Raw genomic sequence first — 24,040 nt, 5'->3', positions numbered from 1 at the left:
ATGTACCTTATTCGAAGCTAGTGTACATTTCTATTTGTTCTAATGTGATAGTTCACTATTGTTATTGTATCTTCAACTTGCAAAAAGGACATGCAAATGTGTCATTTGGTTTCATATTATATCTATAATTGTTATTTGGTACATGATGAGGTAGCTAAACAACTTCAATATCAAACAATAATAAATAAAACAGATATGGATGGACTGCTAACAAATTAATTACATGCAAGTAGGTTGGAGATTTTGAAGAAACGATCCAAATATTAAACAGCCGAACGACTGCACAATTTTTTATTAAAAAAAATAAAAAATTAAGTTTGATTATAAATATAAATTTAATTTTATTATAAATCAAACCATCAGACCATTTTCATATTTTTATATTAATAGTTGGTTGTTTCTGATTAAAAAAATGTTCTATTTCTACCGAATTAGTAACTAAATAAAAAAAATTCACAAATATTATGAACGGATGAAAATTCTATAAATATAAGATATCTTAATTGGAATTTAAAAAAAAATTAATCATATCAATACTAATTCATTTTAAAGTTTAAACTAAGATAAATGATATACATGAAAAATTATCCAAAAAAAGATTATATATTAAAATATATGAAATATTAGTCTCATAAACTAATATTAACTAATTTTTTAACGTTAAAAATGTTAATCTCCTAGTATTTTTTAATACATTAATAATTTTTTTTTTCAGTTTTACAAGGACAACAAGGAGAGAAAATCCCTAATAATATACTCCTAAGTCCTTAGTCTTAGCTTAGTCAAACTCATTGCTTAATCATTCATAGATTCCTCTAAGCTGAAGTATCTTCTTTGGAATCATAATTTTTTTGAAGAGTTTAATTTTGATAATATAAAATGTTTTACACAATCTTGTAATTACATTCGTTTTTTTTATGATCATATATATAGTTAATATAAAAAATAGTTATTTTTACTGATATGACGTTACGTAATTAAATACACGTGTAAAATTATTTTACACTACTGATAATATATCAAAATTAAATTATTTCCGTGAAATTAAAACTTTTCTGCCTTGGGGTCTTGGCCAATTGGCCATTCTTGCTTGCATTTGACCCATTCTTCCCATAAACCATCCATCCAAGCAAAACAAATCATACAAAACAAATTCTACCAACATCACACGACACTTTCCATGTTTAAGTTTTAAAAATGATCTGTTCTCTATGTATGTCCTGGTCTCCCTGTACAGAGCTACAAGAAAAGTTATAAGTATCTAAACATATTTAACAACAATCAAAACCTAAGCATGCCTCTTCTAACGAATTGGTCAATTACCAAGCTTGTAATTTCACTATTATTATTAAAGGATCTTTATTACATTTTAAAAAATCGTTTATCTTAAGTTATAATGATGAAGAGAATTTGTAAAAGTTAAAAAATTTAAGTGATTATTTTAAAAAAGTATTAAATGTGTTTTTAAATCATATAATAATACTTGATCGCCTCGGTGTTCCCTCTCTTTCTTTTCCTATCAATTCATCACTTTTGTATGCATCTATAATTTATTTATTATAAATAAATATTCATTAAGACTTTGAGTCCAAGTCGTTTGTCATTTGAAGTTGTTTGTGAAAACAGAAAAAGCATGAGAAAGAAAATAAGAGGCAACACATTCTCTAAGAAGGAAGTAGTGTTTCAAACTAGAAAAGGCCACACATAACTTTTCTAGTTTCCAACTCTAACAAACTAAACCTTCCCTATATTAACCACACAAGACATTACTTCTCTATCTCCTTCTTGTCTTCTCTTATTCCAATTCAAAGTATGTATTCTCACTATAAATCTTCCTATTCTGTTATTTAGTTATGCTTGTTTTGATGTGAATCATGAATAAAGTAGTTTTTATTGTTATGTATATATAGGTTCTATACTTCAACTCTGTTTTCCCCTGCTTCAAAACAGGGGAAGAAACAGGACAACTCTGTTTTTGCCGTCTTCGATATCGAGTTAAGAGGGAAAGGGAGCAAAATGGAGGGGAAGTTAACAAGAACCATAAGCAGGAACTTGAGTAAAACAAGTTGGAGAATGGAGGAAGTGTTTGCGAGCGGCCGATATTCGCGAAGGAGCTCGAATGTTGATGAAGATGAAGAGGCTCTCAAATGGGCTGCCATAGAGAAATTGCCAACCTATGATAGGCTTAGAACAAGTATCATCCAAACTGCTTTGGAAGAGAATGATGATGCCAAAATGTGGCACAGGGAAGTTGATGTTCGGAAGCTTGATATGAATGAGAGGCAACAAATCATTGACAAGATTTTCAAGGTTGCTGAAGAAGATAATGAGAAGTTCTTAACAAAGTTCAGAAACAGAATTCAAAAGTAAGCTCTGTTGCTATCTTTCAATATAAAATTATTTAATTTGTATGTAGTCCATATAAAAGAGTTTTAGATGTATAATTAATAGTAAAAATTTGATAGTTGAGAGTCATTAAATGACACTTTAGTCAAACCTATCAAATTATTTATCGACTCTCATCTATTAACTTCACATCAAGTTAACTGTACTTGTGTTTATACCATAATCAATATCATATATTATTAGATAATATAAATAATTAACTTTTAAATTTATTATTTAAAAAATTATTTAAACTATGATTATTGTTAAATAATTATATTGTTAATAGACCAAAATTAAATTCATTAAAATATTGATAATCTTAAAATACTTATTATTAACTAGAGAGGTTTTTCAACGAAGTACACATGAAGATTGAGTTTCGTGGCAAGCTTACAATCTTACACCATTAAAAGTCTTAAGAATTATAGTTTGAGACTTAAAATTTCAAACTTATGGGAACAAAATCCACATAGATGACCGTGAAGTCGTGTGAACTCTTTTCAACTAGTTTCTGACTTGCAGAAATATAATACGAGTTATTAAATTTTCAAAATTTTACCTTTTTTACCACGTGTAAAGAAAGACAACAACATTGAAGATTTGTTTATGATTTAGATTTGACTTTGAGTGTGCACGTGACTTGACTTATTAGTTATTACCAGATAGATGTCAATTGCATGTGCATGATTTTTTCAACATGAATGAAACATAAAAGAGTATGTTTTCAAGAAAGATATATATCTTTATTCATATGATCGAAAATAAAAATTATTAAATAATTTAATATAATTGATTATCTTAATTACTAATGGCAGGGTTGGAATCAGACTTCCAACAGTGGAAGTGAGGTTTCGGAATTTGACAATTGAGGCTGATTGCTATGTTGGAAGCAGAGCCCTCCCAACACTACCAAATGTTGCATTAAACATTTTGGAATCTGGCCTAAGTTTATGTGGGATTAGAACCACAAAGAGAACAAAGCTCACTATTCTTAAGAACGCTTCTGGAATTATTAAACCTTCTAGGTATGATCACATCATTATTTTTGTTTTGGAATTATATCATCTAGAAATTTTTTCAAGTTAATATTTTTGTTGTTATTGTGTGTAGGATGGCCCTTTTGCTTGGTCCCCCTTCTTCAGGGAAAACAACTCTATTACTTGCATTGGCCGGAAAATTGGACACTCACCTCAGGGTACCTTCTTATCCCATCATTTTCATTACCACACAATATAACTTTATATATATTTTTCATAAAAATGCTTCTTATACACTAAAAATCACAATATATTTATGTATATTTATACATATTAATTCATATAATTTTCTAATTAAATAAATAATTACCAAAATAATTAAATATTTCATAAAAGAATAATTAAATCTGCAAAACTGTCTTTGGTTTTGAAAATAGAACAAGACAAACACTGAAAACAAGACACTAAAGATAGAGCTATGAAAATTTAGCGTTCTTATATTTTGTTTGGTGATAAATTAGAACAAATTATGAAAATCTAATTTATTTTTATTTTTTTATTTAAAAAATTTGGGAAGAAAAATATAATAATAAAAAATATAATTATAAAAAATTAACAAAAATAATGAAAAAAAATTAAAACATAAGTTATGTCTCTTGTTAGTGTTTTTGTATCTTTTTTATTAAGATAGACACAAAATACACTAATTCAGTAGTTATGGACACAATATCTCTGTCCATATCTCATTTGTCAAATACGATTTTATGTTTCTATATATTTGTCTTAGTGTCTCTGTAAACAAGCACAACTCAATATATAAACAATTAAACTTGTTTACAATATAGTATACTGATTTTTTAGAAGATGTCAAATATATATCTTCATACATAGTGACTGATTTTTCATGTAAAATAGCATAATTGAAGTGATGTTGGTAACATGATTTTATTGCCCTAAAAAATACTATTTTGTTAACATGAGGAATTGAAGAAGAGTGATGTTTGTATTGGTTTGGATGAAATAGGTAGAAGGTGAAATCAGTTACAATGGACACAAGCTTAATGAGTTTGTTCCTAGAAAGACTTCAGCATACATTAGCCAAAATGATGTGCATGTGGGTGAAATGACCGTTAAAGAAACCTTGGACTTCTCAGCTAGATGCCAAGGGGTTGGAACTCGTTATGGTAACTTAATTAACTAACAAACAATTTCATATTAAAACATGGGTTAATAATGTTCTTTTGTATTAACAAATTTAGCTTTATTGTTTAATTGTTAACATAGACTTGTTATCCGAGCTTGCTCGAAGGGAAAAGGAAGCTGGCATATTTCCAGAGGCAGAAATTGACCTTTTCATGAAGGTGCCATTCATTTGAGTTATGTACTAATTAAATATTCTTAGTTATAAATAATTTCATGCATTGTTTCTTACTATATGGAATATATTTTTCATGCTTATATATTTAGGCCACGGCACTAGAAGGAACAGAAAGCAGTCTCATTACTGATTACACTCTCAAAGTAAGTGAATTCTACTATGACAAATTACATTAAATTCTACCATGCATGATTAAGGATTTGATCATGTTATGCAGATATTAGGCCTTGATATTTGCAAAGATACTATTGTGGGTGATGAAATGCAGAGAGGTGTTTCCGGTGGCCAAAAGAAGCGTGTAACAACAGGTTTTTCTTTTTTTTTTTTAATTTAAAAAGTCAAATAAAATAATATTTTTTTATTTTCCGGTTCAACAATTTTCTAGTCATATTTTAGTCTTCTCTCTCTGCTATTTTTATTTTTATTTTTATTTTTATTTTTAATCCAAAAGCTTGCCTCTATCCACGTTTGAATAGGTTTAGTTTAATTTTATACACTCATCATCAGATGTAATTATTAATTAAGAAAGAAAACCAAAAGAATTCTTCTTTATTGAAAGGAAGAAAGAACCATTCAAAGGTAATTAGAGCTTGTTGCAATAACTTATATATTAAGAAAATAAGTCCGGCCAAATAATACCTTGATTATGCCATACATTACCTAATCTCTGCTACATTCTAATAATATAAAACAACATTGGCCTGCATGCATTATAATAAGGTGCATTTGTGCTTCTAAAATGAATATATATATATATATATATATATATATATATATATATATATATATATATATATATATATATATATATAGAAAGGTCTCTTTTTGTTGACCAACAAATATTTTGTTGACATTCGGTGGTGTTGGGTAATGTAATAAGAGAAGTGTTAGGGACTTAGGGTCAATTACAAAAGAATAAATGCATGCTCAAAAATTATTTTTTGTTCATGTGGATCATTAATTCATTATTGAATCTTCGCTCTTGTTTTGATTAATTTTGTTTATTTTTTTAAAATGGTATAATAATATGTAATTCACGTTTATTTAAAAATAATATAAAAAACTATTTGAAATTATATTTAAATTAAGGTTTAATTACTTTGTTGGTCTTTATAGTTTCACGAAATTTTTAATTAAGCCATGTACTTTTTTCTTTTAATTGAGTTCTTGTACCAAAACTTTTTTTTAATTGGATCCCTACACTTTTTTTTTTATTTGGGTCCCTGCACCAATTTTTTTTAGTTGGATCTTATAAAATTAAGTCAATTGCTGTCAAGAGAAATCTAATTAAAAAAAATTGGTACAGAGACTTAATTAAAAGGAAAAAAATATAGGGAGCTAATTAAAAATTTTGAAAAACTATAGAGACTAACAGAGTAATTAAATCATAAATTAAATATTATTTTAAAATTTTAAATTTATTTTAAATATAATCATTTAGATATAGTTTAAACATATATAATTTAAATTTTAACATTTATATTTAAAATTATATTTATTAATTTAAATTAAATAGTGTATAATTTAAAATTATAAGTTAGTATATGTAAATTATATTAATTAGTTTATTATTAATTTTAAGGATAACTCATTAAAATTACACTTTGAAAAAATTATTTCTATTAAACATGAAAATTCTACCATAATTTTTTATGAAATATTCAAAATGTAACCTAAACCATAGGAGGTTTTTTTTTAAATATTTTCTATATAATTAAACTAAAAAACCAAAAAAAAGTTTATTTTTAAAAGTTTATTAAATTAATAGATTAAAAGTTCTAACACCGTTAACAACAAAAATAATAAAAAAATAATATAACTAACTTACGATCTTTTAAAAACGAAAATAATAAAAAAATAATATAATTAACTTACGATCTTTTAAAAACGAATTTGATTAAAAAATATTTTATAAACTAATTTAAAAAATAATAAATTTTCAAAACTAATTTGATTATTTTATAAGTTGTTCTTGAGATGTCTTTTAATATGTTACAGGAGAAATGATCGTTGGGCCCACAAAAACACTATTCATGGATGAAATATCAACAGGTCTTGATAGTTCAACAACATATCAGATAGTAAAATGCTTGCAGCAGATTGTACACATAACTGAAGCAACCATATTCATGTCTCTCTTACAACCTGCTCCTGAGACATTCGATCTCTTTGATGATATCTTCTTAATATCAGAGGGTCAAATTGTTTATCAGGGCCCACGTGAGCATATAGTTGACTTCTTTGAATCATGTGGATTCAAATGTCCTGACAGAAAAGGAACTGCCGATTTCTTACAAGAGGTAATATATCAATTATTATCATAATATAACATTCAAAAACTTTTAAATATATAATTTTAGGATAAATGATTTTATTAAATCCAATGCATTTTAATATGTCTTAAATGTTCTAAACCAAAAAATACAACATTAAAGTTTCAAATTATATTTCTATATAAATCGAATTGAGTGAATTTGATTTAGCATACGTAGTAAATCGAATCTAATTGATTCGAATTAAGTAAAAAACGTAATTTAACTGAAATCGAATTAAATCAATTTGATTTAACGTTTTCCTACTAAATCGAAACAAATGGGTTCATTTATAAATGAACGTCGATTTATACATGCACCAACATTAGGGTAAATTGAAACTAAATGTTATAAAAACGAGCTCATACATAAAATTTTGTAGAAGAGTGAGATTCAAAATAGCTAGTGATGAGAGTTTTGTAGCTCTGTGCACTATAGAGGGTCAATTAAGAAAAAAACGCGATCAGGAATTAAGTTCACTAACAAGGACCCGCTGAGTGTTTTTTTCAAACCTTCAACCAGAGACTAGGACTGTATGGCGTGAAACAGGTGGAGAAGTTATTCTATAGAATTCCGATTTCTGTGTTACGCGATGATGTAAAGTATGATTCATTCGTTATTAGCAGTGACGAAGATATGCAGGTGTTATTTCATTGTCGCCATCAATTTCCTGAGGTTAGGACTCCGGAGTTGTTGGCAAAGCTTGTGGATGTGGCATCTAGTTCTGGAGGTTTGAATAGGAATCTGCACTCCACAGGACATCTAGCCAGCTCTAGTGCCATGCTTGTTAGATCCTCGTCAGCAGTGCCAGTGATTGCACCCGAGCCAGATTTAGTGGCTTCACCATTTTTTGCCGTTAATCTGAATCATAGTTGTGATGCATTAGTTGGTGAGGCTGGACCGTTGGGAGAGAGTGCTTTCGCGGCGCCCACTTCTCCTCCGTTTGTTTCGGTTTTCGGAAAGGTTGGAGCACCCGATGGGATTGAAGATGCATTGCATGATGATGATGATGATGATGATGAGGATGATGATGATGATGTGGAACCCGCAACGATTGCTGATGATAGCAATAAGGAGACACCACGTACAACTCCACCTGTGGGTGGGGGAGCATCTAGTTCAGGTACTAATCAGTACCCTCCGCACTTCTCCACGACTGGAGGAGCTGCAGTGGACCAGCCAACTTGACGACATTTCTGTTCGTCACACGGCACATGCACCTGTATAGCCATGACAACGCAGCAAAACCCCAATTGTACTGACCCATGTCCTCCAACCTGGCGACGTACGACAGCCATCGGATGTGGAGGCAGGCACCTGACTTGTCCCCAAATAACTGCGTCGATAGGAGTATCATGATGTAAGCACGGGCATACCTCCTAACCGTCCCCTCATTTGCCCCCGTAGAAGCTCACTAAACGTCTCCTCAAACCATGTGCACTTCACTGTGAATTTGTCGATGCAGTTTGCATGAGGCAATACCCCGAGCAGCTCCTCAAACCACACCCATGGTGGTCGGCCACCTTCTATATATTGTGGAAAGTCTGTCAGACATCCGCTAACATATTGACCATCGATCGGGAGACCAAGGTGGTACGCTACATCCTGTAGGGTTATCGTGCACTCTCCAAATGGCATGTGGAATGTATGCGTCTCAGCGCGCCACTCTCTACGAAGGCGCTGACCAACGGCTCGTCCAGCCGAAACCAACTCTCGGTCAATCTTGCAAGATGGTACAGACAAGTCATCTGCAAGTAAGGAACGATCTTATCATCCAACATCATACCGTGCTGCCGTCTCATGCTGTTGATGCATCGATGGGACTGCATAAGAATAGAAGATGACTTCTCACATTCGTCACAAAAAACCTCTCAATGAATCAAAATTTCTAGTTATCACAGACATTGCATGCCATCACTTTGCAAACATTTTTTCAATGAATCCCTACCAATCTTTTATAGATAAAAATACTAACCACTACATTATTCACGATCCAATTCTTCGAATTAACAAAAAAATTACTAATATGAGATAAAAAGATGTTCTTTTTATTAACAAATATAAAAACTTGTACTAAATAATCTTCATGACTCCACAGCTAAACCCTATTCTATAGTTAATGACTCACTAAGTCTGACATGAACTAAATTCAAATATCTATTTATGAATTTATTTTAAAAATTCCACACTAACGGTTCTAACTAACTACTAATTTATTTTTTTTAAAAATAAATATTAAAAAACACTAACCTCGAGGTGGACGGCTCCAACAATATGCGCGACTCCATCTAGTCGATACAGACGATTCGGGTCGTCCTCCATGTATGCAGATTCGGTTGTTTCCGGGTTGCTTTCAGAGAATTTTGGAACTGGATGGTGGGGTTGGGCGTGGGGTATGAGGTTTCTAGATTCAAATCAACTGATTTCGATTTGTTTAGATAGCAACGATCCAAGAAAATCGAATCAATTATATTCGAATTATGCTCAACGCCAAGTACATGTAAATCGAAACAAGTAACTTCAATTTACAAAACCATCAAATCGAATCAAGTGGTTTCGATTTGCGTCGGACTTGAAATCCGTTGGCTAAATCGAATTGTATTAATTCGATTTACATGTTTTTAAAAATCGAATTCACTAAATTCGATTTATTCAATTTCTTACCATAATTCGAATTGATTTGATTCGATTTTCATTCAAATTCCTTTTTCACTTAATTCGAATCGATTGGATTCGATTTACTATGTGCTAGGCTAAATTGAATTCACTCAATTCGATTTATATAGAAATCATCTTTAGGATTTTGACTTTGCTTTTTTAGTTTGGAACATTCAAAACATATTAAAATGCATTGAATTTAATCAAGTCATTTACCTATAATTTTAATTATAAAAATATATATAATATATATAATTAAGTTTAAATTCACAGATACAACAACCATAACAATATGCTATATAAATCAAACAATGTAATTGTGTCTTATACTCTTATCATATTCATATTTAGTGCAAGACTATTTATGATAAATATTAAATATGTGAAAGTTATTCAAATAGGTGACATCAAGGAAGGACCAAGAACAATACTGGGCAGACAGAAGCAAAGCATATAGATACGTGACAGTAAGCGAATTCGCAAACAAATTCAAGAACTTCCACGTGGGCATGCAACTGCAGAGTGAGCTGTCTGTTCCGTACGACAAGTCAAAGGGACACAGAGCAGCTCTTGTTTTCAAGAAATACTCTGTTCCAAAAATGAAACTGCTGAAAGCATGTTGGGACAAGGAGTGCCTTCTCATCAAGAGGAACTCTTTCGTTTACGTCTTCAAGACGACGCAGATTGTCATCGTTGCTGTCATATCCGCAACTCTCTTCTTGAAGACCACAATGCACCGAAGGAATGTGGACGATGCTGTTCTTTACATTGGTGGAATCTTGTTCACCATGACTATGAACATGTTCAATGGCTTTGCTGAGCTTTCACTCACCATTAAGAGGCAACCTGTGTTCTATAAGCACAGAGATCATCTTTTCCATCCTGCATGGACTTATACTCTCCCTAACTTCCTCTTAGGGATCCCCATTTCTCTCTTTGAATCTGTTGTTTGGGTTCTTATTACTTACTACACTATTGGCTTTGCACCACAAGCTACTAGGTATACTCACTCTCACCTCTCTATGTCATGCATTATGGAGTTTTGAATGTTATAAAATATTTTCTTGTAGGTTCTTCAAGCACTTGTTGTTGGTATTTCTAGTCCAACAAATGGCAGCTGGAATGTTTAGAGTAATTTCTGGAGTTTGTAGAACAATGATTATTGCCAACACTGGTGGAGCCCTCATGCTGCTTCTTGTATTTTTACTTGGTGGTTTCCTCATCCCAAAACGTGGGTAACTTATTATCCAAACTTTAACATAAATGTATGTTATGTGTTTACTTATCATATTCTCATTAATCTTTAACAGGTGACATTCCAAAATGGTGGATATGGGGCTACTGGATTTCTCCACTGACATATGCTTTCAATGCATTTTCTGTGAATGAAATGCTTGCTCCAAGGTGGAATCATCCGGTAATTAATTAAGTTTCCCCAAAAACTATGAACATTATTTGGTGTAGCACAAATTGTTTCTGACTTTACTTTCACTGCTTTACAGTCCTCAGATGGTTCTCCCACATTAGGTGCAAAAACATTAGATACATTTGATGTTCCAGATGAGAAAAGATGGTATTGGATAGGTGCAGGGGCTCTTATTGGTTTTGTAATTTTCTACAACATTCTCTTCACTATTTCACTAATGTACCTGAATCGTAAGAACTCACATATCCTCATCAATATTTCTAGCGATTCTTTCATTTTACTCACTAACTATTCTTATTGGTATCATTTGGCTCACTAGCTATTGGAAACAAACAAGCAACTATATCTGAAGAAGAAGCAAGTGAAATAAGGGTTGGAGGAGACTCCAAGGAAGAACCAAGACTTGCAAGGCCTGATCCCAACAAAGAACCATTGTTTGTTGCTGATGGGAATAACACAAGTAATAAAACTTTTAACTTGTTAATTATGATTTACCTGATAAGCATGCTTGATCATACTTAATTGTCAGGAGAAGTGGCAATGCAAAGAATGAGAAACCAAAGTGATCCTGGTGGATTGAAAAAGGTTGATTCATCATCAGTTGAGTTAGCAACTGGAGTTTCTGCAAAAAGAGGAATGGTTTTACCTTTTCAGCCACTAGCTATGTCTTTTGATAGTGTTAACTATTATGTGGACATGCCTGCTGTAAGAATCCCCATTAAACATGTTCATTTATTTTAATAACAAATTTTTCATGGGAATCATGAAGCCAGATTTGATAATAATTGTGATAGGAAATGAAAGATCAAGGAGTGACAGACCATAGGCTACAACTGCTTAGGGAGGTAACCGGTGCCTTTAGGCCTGGAGTTCTAACTGCTCTTATGGGAGTTAGTGGAGCTGGAAAGACAACTTTGATGGATGTCTTAGCTGGAAGAAAGACAGGTGGATATATTGAAGGAGATGTCCGAATCTCTGGATTCCCTAAGAATCAAGAAACCTTTGCAAGAATTTCAGGGTACTGTGAACAAACTGATATCCATTCACCCCAAGTTACAGTCAGAGAGTCTTTGATTTTCTCAGCCTTCCTTCGGTTACCTAAACAAGTTAGCAACCAAGAAAAGATAGTAAGAACACAAAGCATTATATCTATTTTGTTATTCTCTTAATAAAGATATTCTTACAATGGTTTAAAATCTTTGTAGACATTTGTGGATGAAGTAATGGATTTGGTTGAGTTGAATAATCTCAAGGATGCAATAGTTGGGCTTCCAGGAGTTACAGGGTTATCAACAGAACAGAGAAAGAGGCTAACAATAGCAGTTGAGCTTGTTGCTAATCCTTCAATCATTTTCATGGATGAGCCTACATCAGGTCTTGATGCAAGAGCAGCAGCCATTGTTATGAGAACTGTGAGAAACACTGTTGACACAGGAAGAACAGTAGTTTGCACAATTCACCAGCCTAGCATTGATATCTTTGAAGCCTTTGATGAGGTACTAATCAACTTCAAATTTTTCACATCTCTTGTGTTTCTCCTTATCTATGTATGTTACTGACATTTATACATATTTCCTATTCCATAAGTTGCTATTGATGAAGAGGGGAGGACAAGTGATCTATGCAGGACCATTAGGAAGAAATTCCCACAAGATTATTGAATATTTTGAGGTATCACCATAATTAGATAGTATATAAAAACATCTCTTGTTAAAAAAGGGGCTCAATATCTGATTTCATGTTTAAACATTTCTCAAAGGCAATTGAAGGGGTCCCAAAAATTAAGGATAAGTATAACCCAGCAACATGGATGCTAGAAGTAAGTTCCATAGCAGCTGAAGTTCGTCTCAGAGTAGACTTTGCTGAATACTACAAATCATCATCCTTGTATCAGTAAGTATACAGATTAAATAGCTAAATTATTAGCAACTTGACAGTTGCATATACATTTTTGGTTTGAGCAAACATTTATATATATCCTTTATGAGCAGGAGAAACAAAGCTCTTGTAAAGGAGCTAAGTACACCTCCTCCTGGAGCAAAAGATTTATATTTCCCAACTCAGTATTCTCAATCCATATGGGGACAATTTAAGTCCTGTCTATGGAAACAATGGGTTACTTATTGGAGGAGTCCAGATTATAACCTTGTCAGATATTTCTTCACCTTGCTTGCAGCTCTCATGATTGGAACAATATTTTGGAGAGTTGGAAAGAAAAGGTTGGAGATGCCTTTTTATGTTGAACTCTTCACTCATATGTCTTTGATTTCAATTAATATGATTATTATATTTTGCTTGTCATCTATGCAGAGAGACCTCTGGTGACTTGACTAAGATTATTGGAGCATTGTATGGTGCTGTTATTTTTGTTGGTATCAACAACTGTCAAACTGTTCAACCTATAGTAGCTATTGAAAGAACAGTGTTCTACAGAGAAAAAGCGGCTGGAATGTACTCAGCTTTACCTTATGCTATTGCACAGGTCAGAAGATGAATTATTTACATTAAAGAACCATATTGTTATTTATTTATTTTAAGGTAAATACTCAAATACATACAATTATTTTCATATAAAGTTGATAGTTGGAAACCGTTAGTTGAACATGTCAAATTGTTTTATAGTTTTGAACTATCAAGTTCATACTTATTTGAATGTAGTATCTGTTACTTATTATGGTGATATTGATCTCTCATTATTGTAGGTGTTTGCTGAAATACCATATATACTTTTTCAAACTATATACTACTCACTCATAGTGTATGCTATGGTGAGCTTTGAATGGAAAGTGGAAAAGTTCTTGTGGTTCTTCTTTGTGAGCTTCTTCACCTTGTTGTACTTCACATACTACGGCATGATGACTGTTTCCATCACACCAAACCACCAAGTAGCAGCAGTATTTGCAGCAGCTTTCTATGGAGTCTTCAATCTCTTCTCAGGCTTCTTCATTCCAAGACCAGTAAGTATATACCTTTTTCCAATTCGGTAATTCTTCAAAGCATGTTATAATCTTCTTGCTAATCTAACAACTGTGGCATTACAGAGAATTCCTAAATGGTGGATTTGGTATTATTGGATATGTCCAGTGGCATGGACAGTATATGGATTAATTGTGTCTCAATATAGAGATGTAACAAAAGAAATTCTTGTGCTTGGGACAAATAATCACACTGCTATCAAAGACTATATTGAAGACCATTATGGATTTAAATCAGATTTCATGGGACCTGTTGCTGTTGTTTTGGTTGCATTCACTCTCTTTTTTGCCTTTATATTTGCCTACTGCATCAGAGCACTCAACTTCCAAACTAGATAAGAGAAAAGGATTGATGGAACAATCTAGAATTCTTTTCAATCATTGGCTGATTTCTCTAGCTTTTCTTGCAGAATCAAAATGAAAAATTTAGTTGTCATCTTGTCTAGTGGTATAAATGTAAATCATGTGGACATATGTGTAATTTTGTTGTATTGGTTTGGTTTGCTACACCTATATATATAGAAATATTATGATAAACATGCTTATCTTATGTCATAATTGATCAGGAGATGAAAAAATTGATATATAAAGTGAAGGGGTTACATACAATCATTCTTTTTCTCTTTTATTTAATGAAAATGTGTCATTGTATGCAAACAAAGTCAAACTCTTTTGAGAGACAGTCTTATAATGTGATCTTCTTCTCTATTTTTCAAAAGGCAATCATAATTCTTGGCTTGAAATTAGTGTGTAGAGCCAAGTCAACAAGACATGTTTTACTGGGCAAGGGTGATGATTTATTATTAATTATTATAAAATGAAATTCTAGATGAATTGTAATAGCAAACGGTTTAACTTGTCAAGGTCAAATTCTAGATGAATTATGCTGATCTGTTGTATCATGCATAGACAAAATAAAAAATATCTAATAAAGAGGCTACAATTTTCTTTGGTCAAAGTTTTGAACCTTCAACACTAGTAGTGTATGCAACTGTTCCCTCTTGATACCAACACCGTTTTTAGTATTTATGAACTGTCAAATGGAATATATATATTTGTTTATTGTCGCTGTTCCGTTGTCATAACGCATTTCCACGTTTTGACTTAACAATATTATATCACGAAATGGCAAAAACGTCAGACCATATAATTAATATAGTGAAAATGAAGTACGTAACTGACAATTAATGTGAATTTGACCAACTTGTATATTGCGGTGCTAGGTACTTTAGAACGGGCTACTAGTACTTCATGCTTCATTGAAATTCCTTTAAAGTAGAATTTTCCTTGAGTTCAATTAATAATATCCATATCAAATCCAAACTAAATAGCGGAAACATTCAAGTCATTAATTCCTTAGTCTCTTATCCTTTAATTTCATGAAATATTCATAATTTTCAGTTTCATAAATTTTTCTCTTCTTCAAGTTCAACCCACGCCAAAACTACTTAGCAACGCGTGCAATAGCAGCCCTGGATTCCCCTCATCACATGATTCATGATTCATGATGAATATAAAAAGCTATATCTTATCTTATTAATATATATGAAAAAAATTAAATATACACATATTGAATTTATAAAATTGCTACATGTCCACTAACTAGGAAGACCGATGAAGAGGAATTAGTCATGTAGAGACATTCAATGTTCATGACCGAAAACATAAAAGTAATTATTATTTGAACAACTATATACCTTAATACTTTAAATTACCTTTTATTATATATAAAATTAGATGACCATAATATCTAAACTAACACTAAATAATTTCATAATTTTTAATTAAAAATATTATTAGTCTCTTAACCATTTTTTGGTTAAAAAATAAAAACTCCAACCCACTTGTTGTGTATTATATTCATCCGAACGAAGACCGATATAATATAATAGATAATATGGGTCCAAGTTTTGCATTTGAATAATATAATTATAATAATACACATAAGTTACGGCTTAAGACTATTCTGTGGCACCTCGCTCGGTGTCCTCTCTAATAATATATATTCATATCTATCTTCACAACATGAATGAGTAGAAGAAGAAAACCATGAGAATAACAAAGAGTAGTTAGTGAAGAAGAAGAAGAAGAAGAAGAAAAGGATTGGAGAGAAATTAAAGAAAAGATGGAGGGGGACATAGCAAACTTACCGAGAAGCATAAGCAGGAGCAGGAGCAGGGCGAGTTGGAGGGATGAAGTGTTTGCGAGCGGCCGCTACTCGCGGCGGACCATGAGCGTCAACCAAGACGAAGAGGCTCTCATTTGGGCCGCCATAGAGAGGCTGCCCACCTATGACAGGCTAAGGACAAGTATTTTCCAGACTGCTTTAGACACCTCCGCCGATGACGCTGCCGCTGCCGCCGCTGCCGCAAGGTTGGAGCGCAGGGAGGTTGATGTCAGGAAGCTTGATATGAATGAGAGACAACAGATCGTTGACAAGATCTTCAAGGTTGCTGAAGAAGATAACGAGAAGTATTTGATCAAGTTCAGAAACAGACTTGAAAAGTTAGTTCTACCACTTCATTCATCTTTTTAATTATTTTTTTTATTTTTATAAATATTAACTACTTTGTATTTTAAGGATATATTTTAAAAATATAATAATAATATTTTTTATCTATTCAATATATTAAAAACGTAAAAAAATTTAATTTTTACCATTTTTATAAAATATATTTTTTTTATGATATACTTAATATCTGTCTTTAAGGTAGAAGTTAACTTTTCTTAACTTTAATTTGAGTTGGACCTTATTGTTCTTTTCTACACATTATTTTTGACTAACTAGCATGGTTATTTATTACTAAGAGAGCAAAGTTAATTCCTTTCAACTAGCTAGGGTAGAATTTGTATACATGTCATATTCTAACAACAATATAATAATTATTACTAATAAAATAGAGAAACGTAGTTTTATAAAAAAGAAAATAGAAAAAAATTTCACAAATAATAACCGGTGATTATCATAATTCATGGTATTGAACTGCCATCTTCTCTTCCTTCTTCTATATATAATTACAGAACTTTTTAAAAAAATTGCGCTCGCTAAAATAAGTTGTTGTTTTTATTGTTTATAAAGATACCTTTCTTGTAGTCACCAAAAAAAGATACCTTTCTTCTAAAAAGAGAATTTTCTAATATTTAACTAAAAAATAAATGTTACTTGTTCAAAAAAATTTCAGAAAATCTATAAACAACAAAAATGAAAGATTTGGATATCATTACGATTTTGACTTTGGGTTTGGACACAACAAAGCTAAGTTAAAGGTATTCTCATACCAGCGGCTGTTTTTGTCATTTCTTCCTTAATTAATGAACCCTGATAGTGTGCTTAAATTAACATTAATTAGACTACTACTAAATACGAATCCTTAATCGAAGGATCATTAGCCAGCAAAGCAGATTAACCATTGACCCTGATTGTTACCTTTCATGTTCAACTTTTCTATATCATATAAGTTATTATTTACAATTGTAAAAGTAATTAGTAATATAAATAAAATTATGATCCGGATAGTAGGCTGGTAAAGAAGTTGTCTAAGCAAGAAACGTTATTGCAGGGTTGGAATCAGGCTTCCAACAGTGGAAGTGAGGTTTCAGAATTTGACAATTGAGGCTGATTGCTATGTTGGAAGCAGAGCCCTCCCAACACTACCAAATGTTGCATTGAACATTCTGGAATCTGGCCTCGGTATCTTTGGGGTTAGTACTACAAAAAGAAGAAGGCTCACTATTCTTAAAAATGTCAATGGCATTGTTAAACCTTCCAGGTATTAATTTAACTAGGTTTCTTAAAACTAATATGCTAAGCTTCTCAAATTTTGTTTCTTATATATATACTTAACCATTATGATGGGTTTGTGCAGGATGGCCCTTTTGCTTGGTCCACCTTCTTCAGGGAAAACCACTCTTTTACTTGCATTGGCTGCAAAATTGGACCCTGAGTTGAAGGTATATTTTTCACTCCTATCATATCATGCCATGACTCATGATGCTACTATATATTATGCTGATCATCAATTAACTATTTGGCTTGATGTGAATGAAATAGGTGGAAGGAGAAGTTACTTACAATGGATACAAGACTAAAGAGTTTGTACCAAGAAAGACTTCAGCATACATCAGCCAAAATGATGTACATTTGGGTGAAATGACTGTCAAAGAAACTTTCGATTTCTCGGCTAGATGCCAGGGGGTTGGAACTCGATATGGTAACTCCAATCAACTTGGTTTAATGTTTGTATAGATCAGGATCAATGTGCTCATACTTTTGGCTTTCTTTCTCTAACAATGTTATTACAGACTTATTAGCCGAGCTTGCTAGAAGGGAAAAGGATGCTGGCATATTTCCAGAGGCAGAACTTGATCTTTTCATGAAGGTACTATAATTTATATATCAATCATGTTATGTACTCAACACATATATTAACTATTCTTGCTTGTTTTTGTAGGCTACAGCAATGGAAGGAATGAAAAGTAATCTAATTACTGACTACACTCTCAAAGTAAGTGATTTTTTTTGTTAAAGAAAGATGGTTAAATTTCACTTTGATAATTGTGGTGCTTAACAACTTGATCATCTTATTATATATAGATACTGGGGCTTGATATTTGCAAAGATACCGTTGTTGGTGACGATATGCGCAGAGGTATATCTGGTGGACAAAGGAAGCGTGTAACAACAGGTAATGAGATCAAGAATCTATGTTATATATCCTTTGAAAACTTTGCAATCAAGTTAACATGTGTATATATGTGTATATGGAACAGGAGAAATGATTGTTGGGCCAACAAAAACACTTTTCATGGATGAAATATCAACTGGTCTTGATAGTTCTACAACATATCAGATAGTGAAATGCTTGCAGCAAGTTGTGCATATCACTGAAGCAACCATCCTCATGTCCCTCCTTCAACCTGCTCCAGAGACATTCGAACTCTTTGATGATATCTTCTTAATTGCAGAGGGTCAAGTTGTTTATCAAGGTCCACGTGAGCATATTGTTGAATTCTTTGAGTCATGTGGGTTTAGATGCCCTGAGAGAAAAGGAACTGCTGATTTCTTACAAGAGGTATATATATTGGTAACATTTGGACAATGCTTTTAAGAAAGATTGGATCATAGTGTGGTTAATTGTAGTATAATTTGCACAGGTCACCTCAAAGAAGGATCAAGAACAATATTGGGCAGACAAACACAGACCATATAGATATGTAACAGTGACCGAGTTTGCAAACAAGTTCAAGCAATTCCATGTCGGAATGCAACTCGAGCGAGAACTAGCTGTTCCATTCGACAAGTCAGCAGGGCATAGAGCAGCTCTTGTTTTCAAGAAGTACACAGTTCCAAGAATGAAGCTTCTCAAGGCATGTTGGGACAAGGAGTGGCTATTGATCAAGAGGAATGCTTTTGTCTATATCTTCAAAACCGGTCAAATAGTCATTCTTTCAATCATATCTGCAACTGTCTTCTTAAGAACACATATGCACCAGAGGAATGTAACTGATGGAACTCTTTACATTGGTGGAATGTTGTTCACATTGATCATGAACATGTTCAATGGATTTGCTGAGCTGTCACTCACCATTGCAAGGCTACCAACCTTCTACAAGCACAGAGACCACCTTTTTCATCCTACTTGGGCTTATACACTCCCTAATTTCCTCCTAAGACTCCCCATTTCTATTGTTGAGACTGTTGTTTGGGTTGGTATTACATACTACACCATAGGATTTGCACCTGAAGCTAGCAGGTATTGTTCATTTACCTCAAAATGAAGTAATGTTATGTTTTATATAACTGATTGATATATATAATATTTGATGCTAACTGCTAAGTATGCTTTTTCAGGTTCTTCAAGCACTTGCTATTGACCTTTGTTGTTCAACAAATGGCAGCTGGGTTGTTCAGGCTCATCTCAGGAGTGTGTAGAACAATGATTATTGCTTTTACTGGTGGACCTATGATGTTGCTTATTCTATTTTTACTTGGTGGTTTTATCCTTCCCAAACGTGAGTAACTAATCTAAACTAGTTCAACTAACTAGTTAAGTTGAAAGGATTATGCTTCCCAAATTAAATAACTCTTGATTTTAACAGGTGACATTCCCAATTGGTGGGTATGGGGATACTGGATTTCACCTCTGGCATATGCTTTCAATGCATATTCTGCAAATGAAATGCTTGCTCCAAGGTGGAATCATCCAGTAAGTAGTGTAAACACACTATCACTAATATGAACAATTTTCATTAGAAATAATGCAAGAACTATTGTGACTAAAACTTAATTGCCTGCAGACTCCAGATGGTTCTCCCACAATTGGTGAAGCTGTATTAAACACCTTTGATGCTCCTAAACACGCATATTGGTATTGGATTGGTTTAGGAGCTCTTCTTGGTTTCACAGTTTTGTTCAATTTTCTCTTCACCCTTTCACTAATTTACCTTGATCGTAAGACCTCACACTCTAATCAATCTTAATTTCTATTTGATTACTTCTATCACTCACTCACTAACTAACTATCCATTTTTCAAATCTTTTGTTAGCCATTGGAAAGAAACAAGGAATCATAGAAGATGAAAGTGAAATGGAGGTTGGGGGAGACTCTAGAGAAGAACCAAGACTCGCCACGAGGCCTGATCCTAGAAGTAAATACCAAATTAGAAAGCTTTAACTGCACTTTTTTTTTATGTAAAATGGAGTAATATGCTAAATAACGATGCTTGTCTTGTTTGGCATGAATCATTTTAGGAGAAGTGGCAATGCAGCGAATGATGAGCAGCCAAAGCGATGCTAGTGCTTCTGGAAACATTGAGTCAGCCACTGGAGTTGCCCCAAAGAGAGGAATGGTTCTACCTTTTCAACCACTTGCTATGTCTTTTGATAGTGTGAACTACTTTGTAGACATGCCACTAGTAAGAACCCTGTAACATATTCTGGTTTCTGATATAGCTTTAGTGTCCAGTAATGTAGGCACTTACAATGGCAATTTAACTCTGACAGGAAATGAGAGACCAAGGAGCAACCGAAGATCGGCTGCAACTGCTTAGGGAGGTAACTGGTGCCTTTAGGCCAGGTGTTCTAACTGCTCTGATGGGAGTTAGTGGAGCTGGAAAAACAACTTTGATGGATGTCTTAGCCGGAAGAAAGACTGGTGGATATGTTGAAGGAGATATTCGAATCTCCGGATTCCCTAAGAATCAAGAAACCTTTGCTAGAATTTCTGGCTACTGTGAACAAACTGATATCCATTCACCTCAAGTTACTATCCATGAATCTTTGATTTACTCAGCCTTCCTTCGGTTACCTAAAGAAGTCAATCATGACGAAAAGATGGTAAACACTAAGCACTATATCACTTTTGTTATTTCCTTAATATTAGTGAAAGATCTTTCTTTAAATGGATTTTATCTTTGTAGAAATTTGTGGAGGAAGTAATGGACTTGGTGGAGCTGAATAGTCTCAAGGATGCAATAGTTGGGCTTCCAGGAGTTACAGGGTTGTCAACTGAACAGAGAAAGAGGCTAACAATAGCAGTTGAACTTGTTGCTAATCCTTCAATCATTTTCATGGATGAGCCTACATCAGGTCTCGACGCAAGAGCGGCCGCCATTGTTATGCGAACCGTGAGAAACACAGTTGACACAGGAAGAACAGTTGTGTGCACAATTCACCAGCCTAGCATTGATATCTTTGAAGCCTTTGATGAGGTACTAATCAACTTCAAATTTTTAATCTCTCATGTTTCTCCTTATCTATCTATGTTACAATATTTTTGACATCTATATACTTCCTATTCCGTCAGTTGCTATTGATGAAAAGAGGAGGACAAGTGATCTATGCAGGACCATTAGGAAGAAATTCCCACAAGATTATTGAATATTTTGAGGTATTACAACAAATTAGATATATGTTTTTTTATTGCATTAATTCTTGCTTATTAAAAAGAGGTTTCAATATCTGATTCTTGTTTATACATTGATCAAAGGCAATTGAAGGGGTACCAAAGATTAAGGAAATGTACAACCCTGCAACATGGATGTTGGAAGTAAGCTCCATAGCAGCCGAAGTTCGCCTTGGAATGGACTTTGCTGATTACTACAAATCATCTTCCTTGTATCAGTAAGTTTGCAATACAAGTAATCTAAATTACCAATGTAACAATGTTGTTGTTAAGGGGATTAATTAAGTTATGTGTGTTCTTATGATCGAGTAGGCGAAACAAAGCTCTTGTAAATGAGTTAAGCACACCTCCTCCCGGAGCAAATGATCTATACTTCCCAACTCAGTATTCTCAATCAATATGGGGGCAATTCACATCTTGTGTATGGAAGCAGTGGATCACTTACTGGAGGAGTCCAGATTATAACCTTGTCAGATTCTTCTTCACATTGGTCACAGCTCTCATGGTGGGGACAATATTTTGGAGAGTTGGCACAAAAAGGTTGGAGCTTTTTTCACTTCTGGAGTGAAATCCAATTTTTTCTTAGCTTCTGTTTCAAATAATTTTCTTTTTCTATTGGCATGTTTTCACAGAAATTCATCTGGTGACTTGAGCAAGATTCTTGGAGCAATGTTTGGTGCTGTTATGTTTGTTGGTATCAACAACTGTCAAACTGTTCAGCCTGTAGTAGCTGTCGAAAGAACAGTGTTTTATAGAGAAAGAGCTGCTGGAATGTACTCAGCTTTGCCTTATGCCATTGCACAGGTTAGACTAATGAATTATACATAAATTTTTCAATGTACATTCTTAATAATCTAGTAGAGATTATTATGCTTATGTTGCTATTTCTTGTTTCAGATGCTTTGTGAAATACCATATGTGTTTGTTCAAACTTCATACTATGTAGTGCTAGTGTATGCTATGGTGAGCTTTGAATGGAAAGTAGAGAAGTTCTTTTGGTTCTTCTTCATCAGCTTCTTCTCCTTTTTGTACTTCACATATTATGGCATGATGACTGTCTCCATCACACCAAACCAACAAGTTGCATCAATCTTCGCCGCCGCGTTCTATGGCATCTTCAATCTCTTCTCTGGTTTCTTCATTCCTAGACCAGTGAGTACCCTTTTCAAATTTGGTTACATTTAATACACTGTTAGTATATCAGCAAAAATAACTACTTGATGTGTATATATTTCAGAAAATTCCAAAATGGTGGGTATGGTACTATTGGATTTGCCCAGTGGCATGGACAGTGTATGGATTAATTGTGTCACAATATAGAGATGTAACAAAAGTTATCAACATTGTTGGAACGGGGACTAATGTTACTATTAAACAGTACATTGAAGACGAATATGGATTCAAGTCAGATTTTTTGGGGCCAGTTGCTGGAGTTTTAGTTGCCTTCACTCTCTTCTTTGCCTTTATATTTGCCTTCTGCATCAAAACATTGAACTTCCAAAACAGATAGAAATGCCAGGTTTTGGAGGATCATTAGTAATAGAGATACAGTGTAAATCATGTTGTAATTCTTGTAATAATGTTTGTTTGTTTGCTACCACTTCAAACAATAAATTACTCGCTTTTTAGTTTGCAGTTGTAAGCAAATTTAGTTTGGTCAAACTATTTTTTTCTCTTCTTTTTGGTCAACTTTATAATTAATTTATTCATAATGGTTGACAAACTATTATTACTTATAAAAAATGTCTTGTATGATAGGATTTTTTTTTTTTAAGATAGATTGGATATTTTTCAACTCTAGTCCACAACCTCACTACATTTACACACATAATACTTAGAATTGTATCCACTGTTTAGTCCTCGAATACATTCATTATAAGACAGAAAATAACCACTGGACCAAAGCTTTGTGTGTTTGTATGATAGGAGATTAAATTTTCTAATTCAAGTTTTTTTTTTTTTTTTGTGGCTTGCTAAAGTTGGAAAAAATCAACCAAAAATACAAAAAAAATTAGTTAAAAT

General features: G+C 33.0%; 2 protein-coding genes across 4 annotated transcripts; both read left to right on the top strand.

Moving 5' to 3' along the window:
• Positions 1-1,578: 1,578 nt before the first annotated feature.
• LOC130940965 (ABC transporter G family member 29-like) lies at positions 1,579-14,709 on the top strand. Of its 3 annotated transcripts, none has more exons than XM_057869273.1 (23): positions 1,579-1,810; positions 1,951-2,366; positions 3,204-3,413; positions 3,499-3,583; positions 4,390-4,549; positions 4,650-4,726; positions 4,833-4,886; positions 4,961-5,051; positions 6,742-7,043; positions 10,115-10,713; positions 10,784-10,944; positions 11,024-11,130; positions 11,216-11,369; positions 11,459-11,599; positions 11,669-11,844; positions 11,934-12,266; positions 12,345-12,635; positions 12,727-12,810; positions 12,899-13,032; positions 13,131-13,358; positions 13,450-13,621; positions 13,842-14,096; positions 14,181-14,709. In XM_057869273.1, the coding sequence occupies exons 2-23, from the start codon at positions 2,017-2,019 to the stop codon at positions 14,451-14,453; spliced, it is 4,437 nt and encodes a 1,478-aa protein (XP_057725256.1). In that variant the 5' UTR covers positions 1,579-1,810; positions 1,951-2,016; the 3' UTR covers positions 14,454-14,709. The 3 variants fall into 3 exon arrangements, with proteins under 3 accessions (XP_057725256.1, XP_057725257.1, XP_057725255.1); XM_057869274.1 differs by having other exon boundaries at positions 1,911-2,366; positions 11,675-11,844; XM_057869272.1 differs by having other exon boundaries at positions 1,911-2,366.
• A 1,430-nt stretch (positions 14,710-16,139) lies between these two features.
• LOC130941937 (ABC transporter G family member 36-like) lies at positions 16,140-23,665 on the top strand. Its single transcript, XM_057870580.1, has 22 exons — positions 16,140-16,619; positions 17,675-17,884; positions 17,981-18,065; positions 18,166-18,325; positions 18,417-18,493; positions 18,566-18,619; positions 18,709-18,799; positions 18,885-19,186; positions 19,269-19,867; positions 19,966-20,126; positions 20,214-20,320; positions 20,412-20,565; positions 20,661-20,762; positions 20,866-21,029; positions 21,118-21,450; positions 21,534-21,824; positions 21,920-22,003; positions 22,103-22,236; positions 22,331-22,558; positions 22,651-22,822; positions 22,916-23,170; positions 23,256-23,665. The coding sequence occupies exons 1-22, from the start codon at positions 16,240-16,242 to the stop codon at positions 23,526-23,528; spliced, it is 4,416 nt and encodes a 1,471-aa protein (XP_057726563.1). The 5' UTR covers positions 16,140-16,239; the 3' UTR covers positions 23,529-23,665.
• The last annotated feature ends 375 nt before the right edge of the window (positions 23,666-24,040 follow it).

Source organism: Arachis stenosperma, chromosome 7, assembly GCF_014773155.1.
Source record: "Arachis stenosperma cultivar V10309 chromosome 7, arast.V10309.gnm1.PFL2, whole genome shotgun sequence".
NCBI classification, from domain to species: domain Eukaryota; kingdom Viridiplantae; phylum Streptophyta; class Magnoliopsida; order Fabales; family Fabaceae; genus Arachis; species Arachis stenosperma.
Note: the sequence above shows the minus strand (reverse complement) of the source record. Positions and strands in the feature narration are given on the sequence as shown.

Coding starts and splice junctions, on each gene's coding strand:
- LOC130940965 (XM_057869273.1), top strand. CDS start 2,017: ATGGAGGGGAAGTTAACAAGAACCATAAGCAGGAACTTGAGTAAAACA. Junction 10,945..11,023: donor TGGTTTCCTCATCCCAAAAC/GTGGGTAACTTA, acceptor AATCTTTAACAG/GTGACATTCCAAAATGGTGG. Junction 13,622..13,841: donor TACCTTATGCTATTGCACAG/GTCAGAAGATGA, acceptor TCATTATTGTAG/GTGTTTGCTGAAATACCATA.
- LOC130941937 (XM_057870580.1), top strand. CDS start 16,240: ATGGAGGGGGACATAGCAAACTTACCGAGAAGCATAAGCAGGAGCAGG. Junction 21,451..21,533: donor TCAATCATGACGAAAAGATG/GTAAACACTAAG, acceptor TTATCTTTGTAG/AAATTTGTGGAGGAAGTAAT. Junction 22,823..22,915: donor TGCCTTATGCCATTGCACAG/GTTAGACTAATG, acceptor TTCTTGTTTCAG/ATGCTTTGTGAAATACCATA.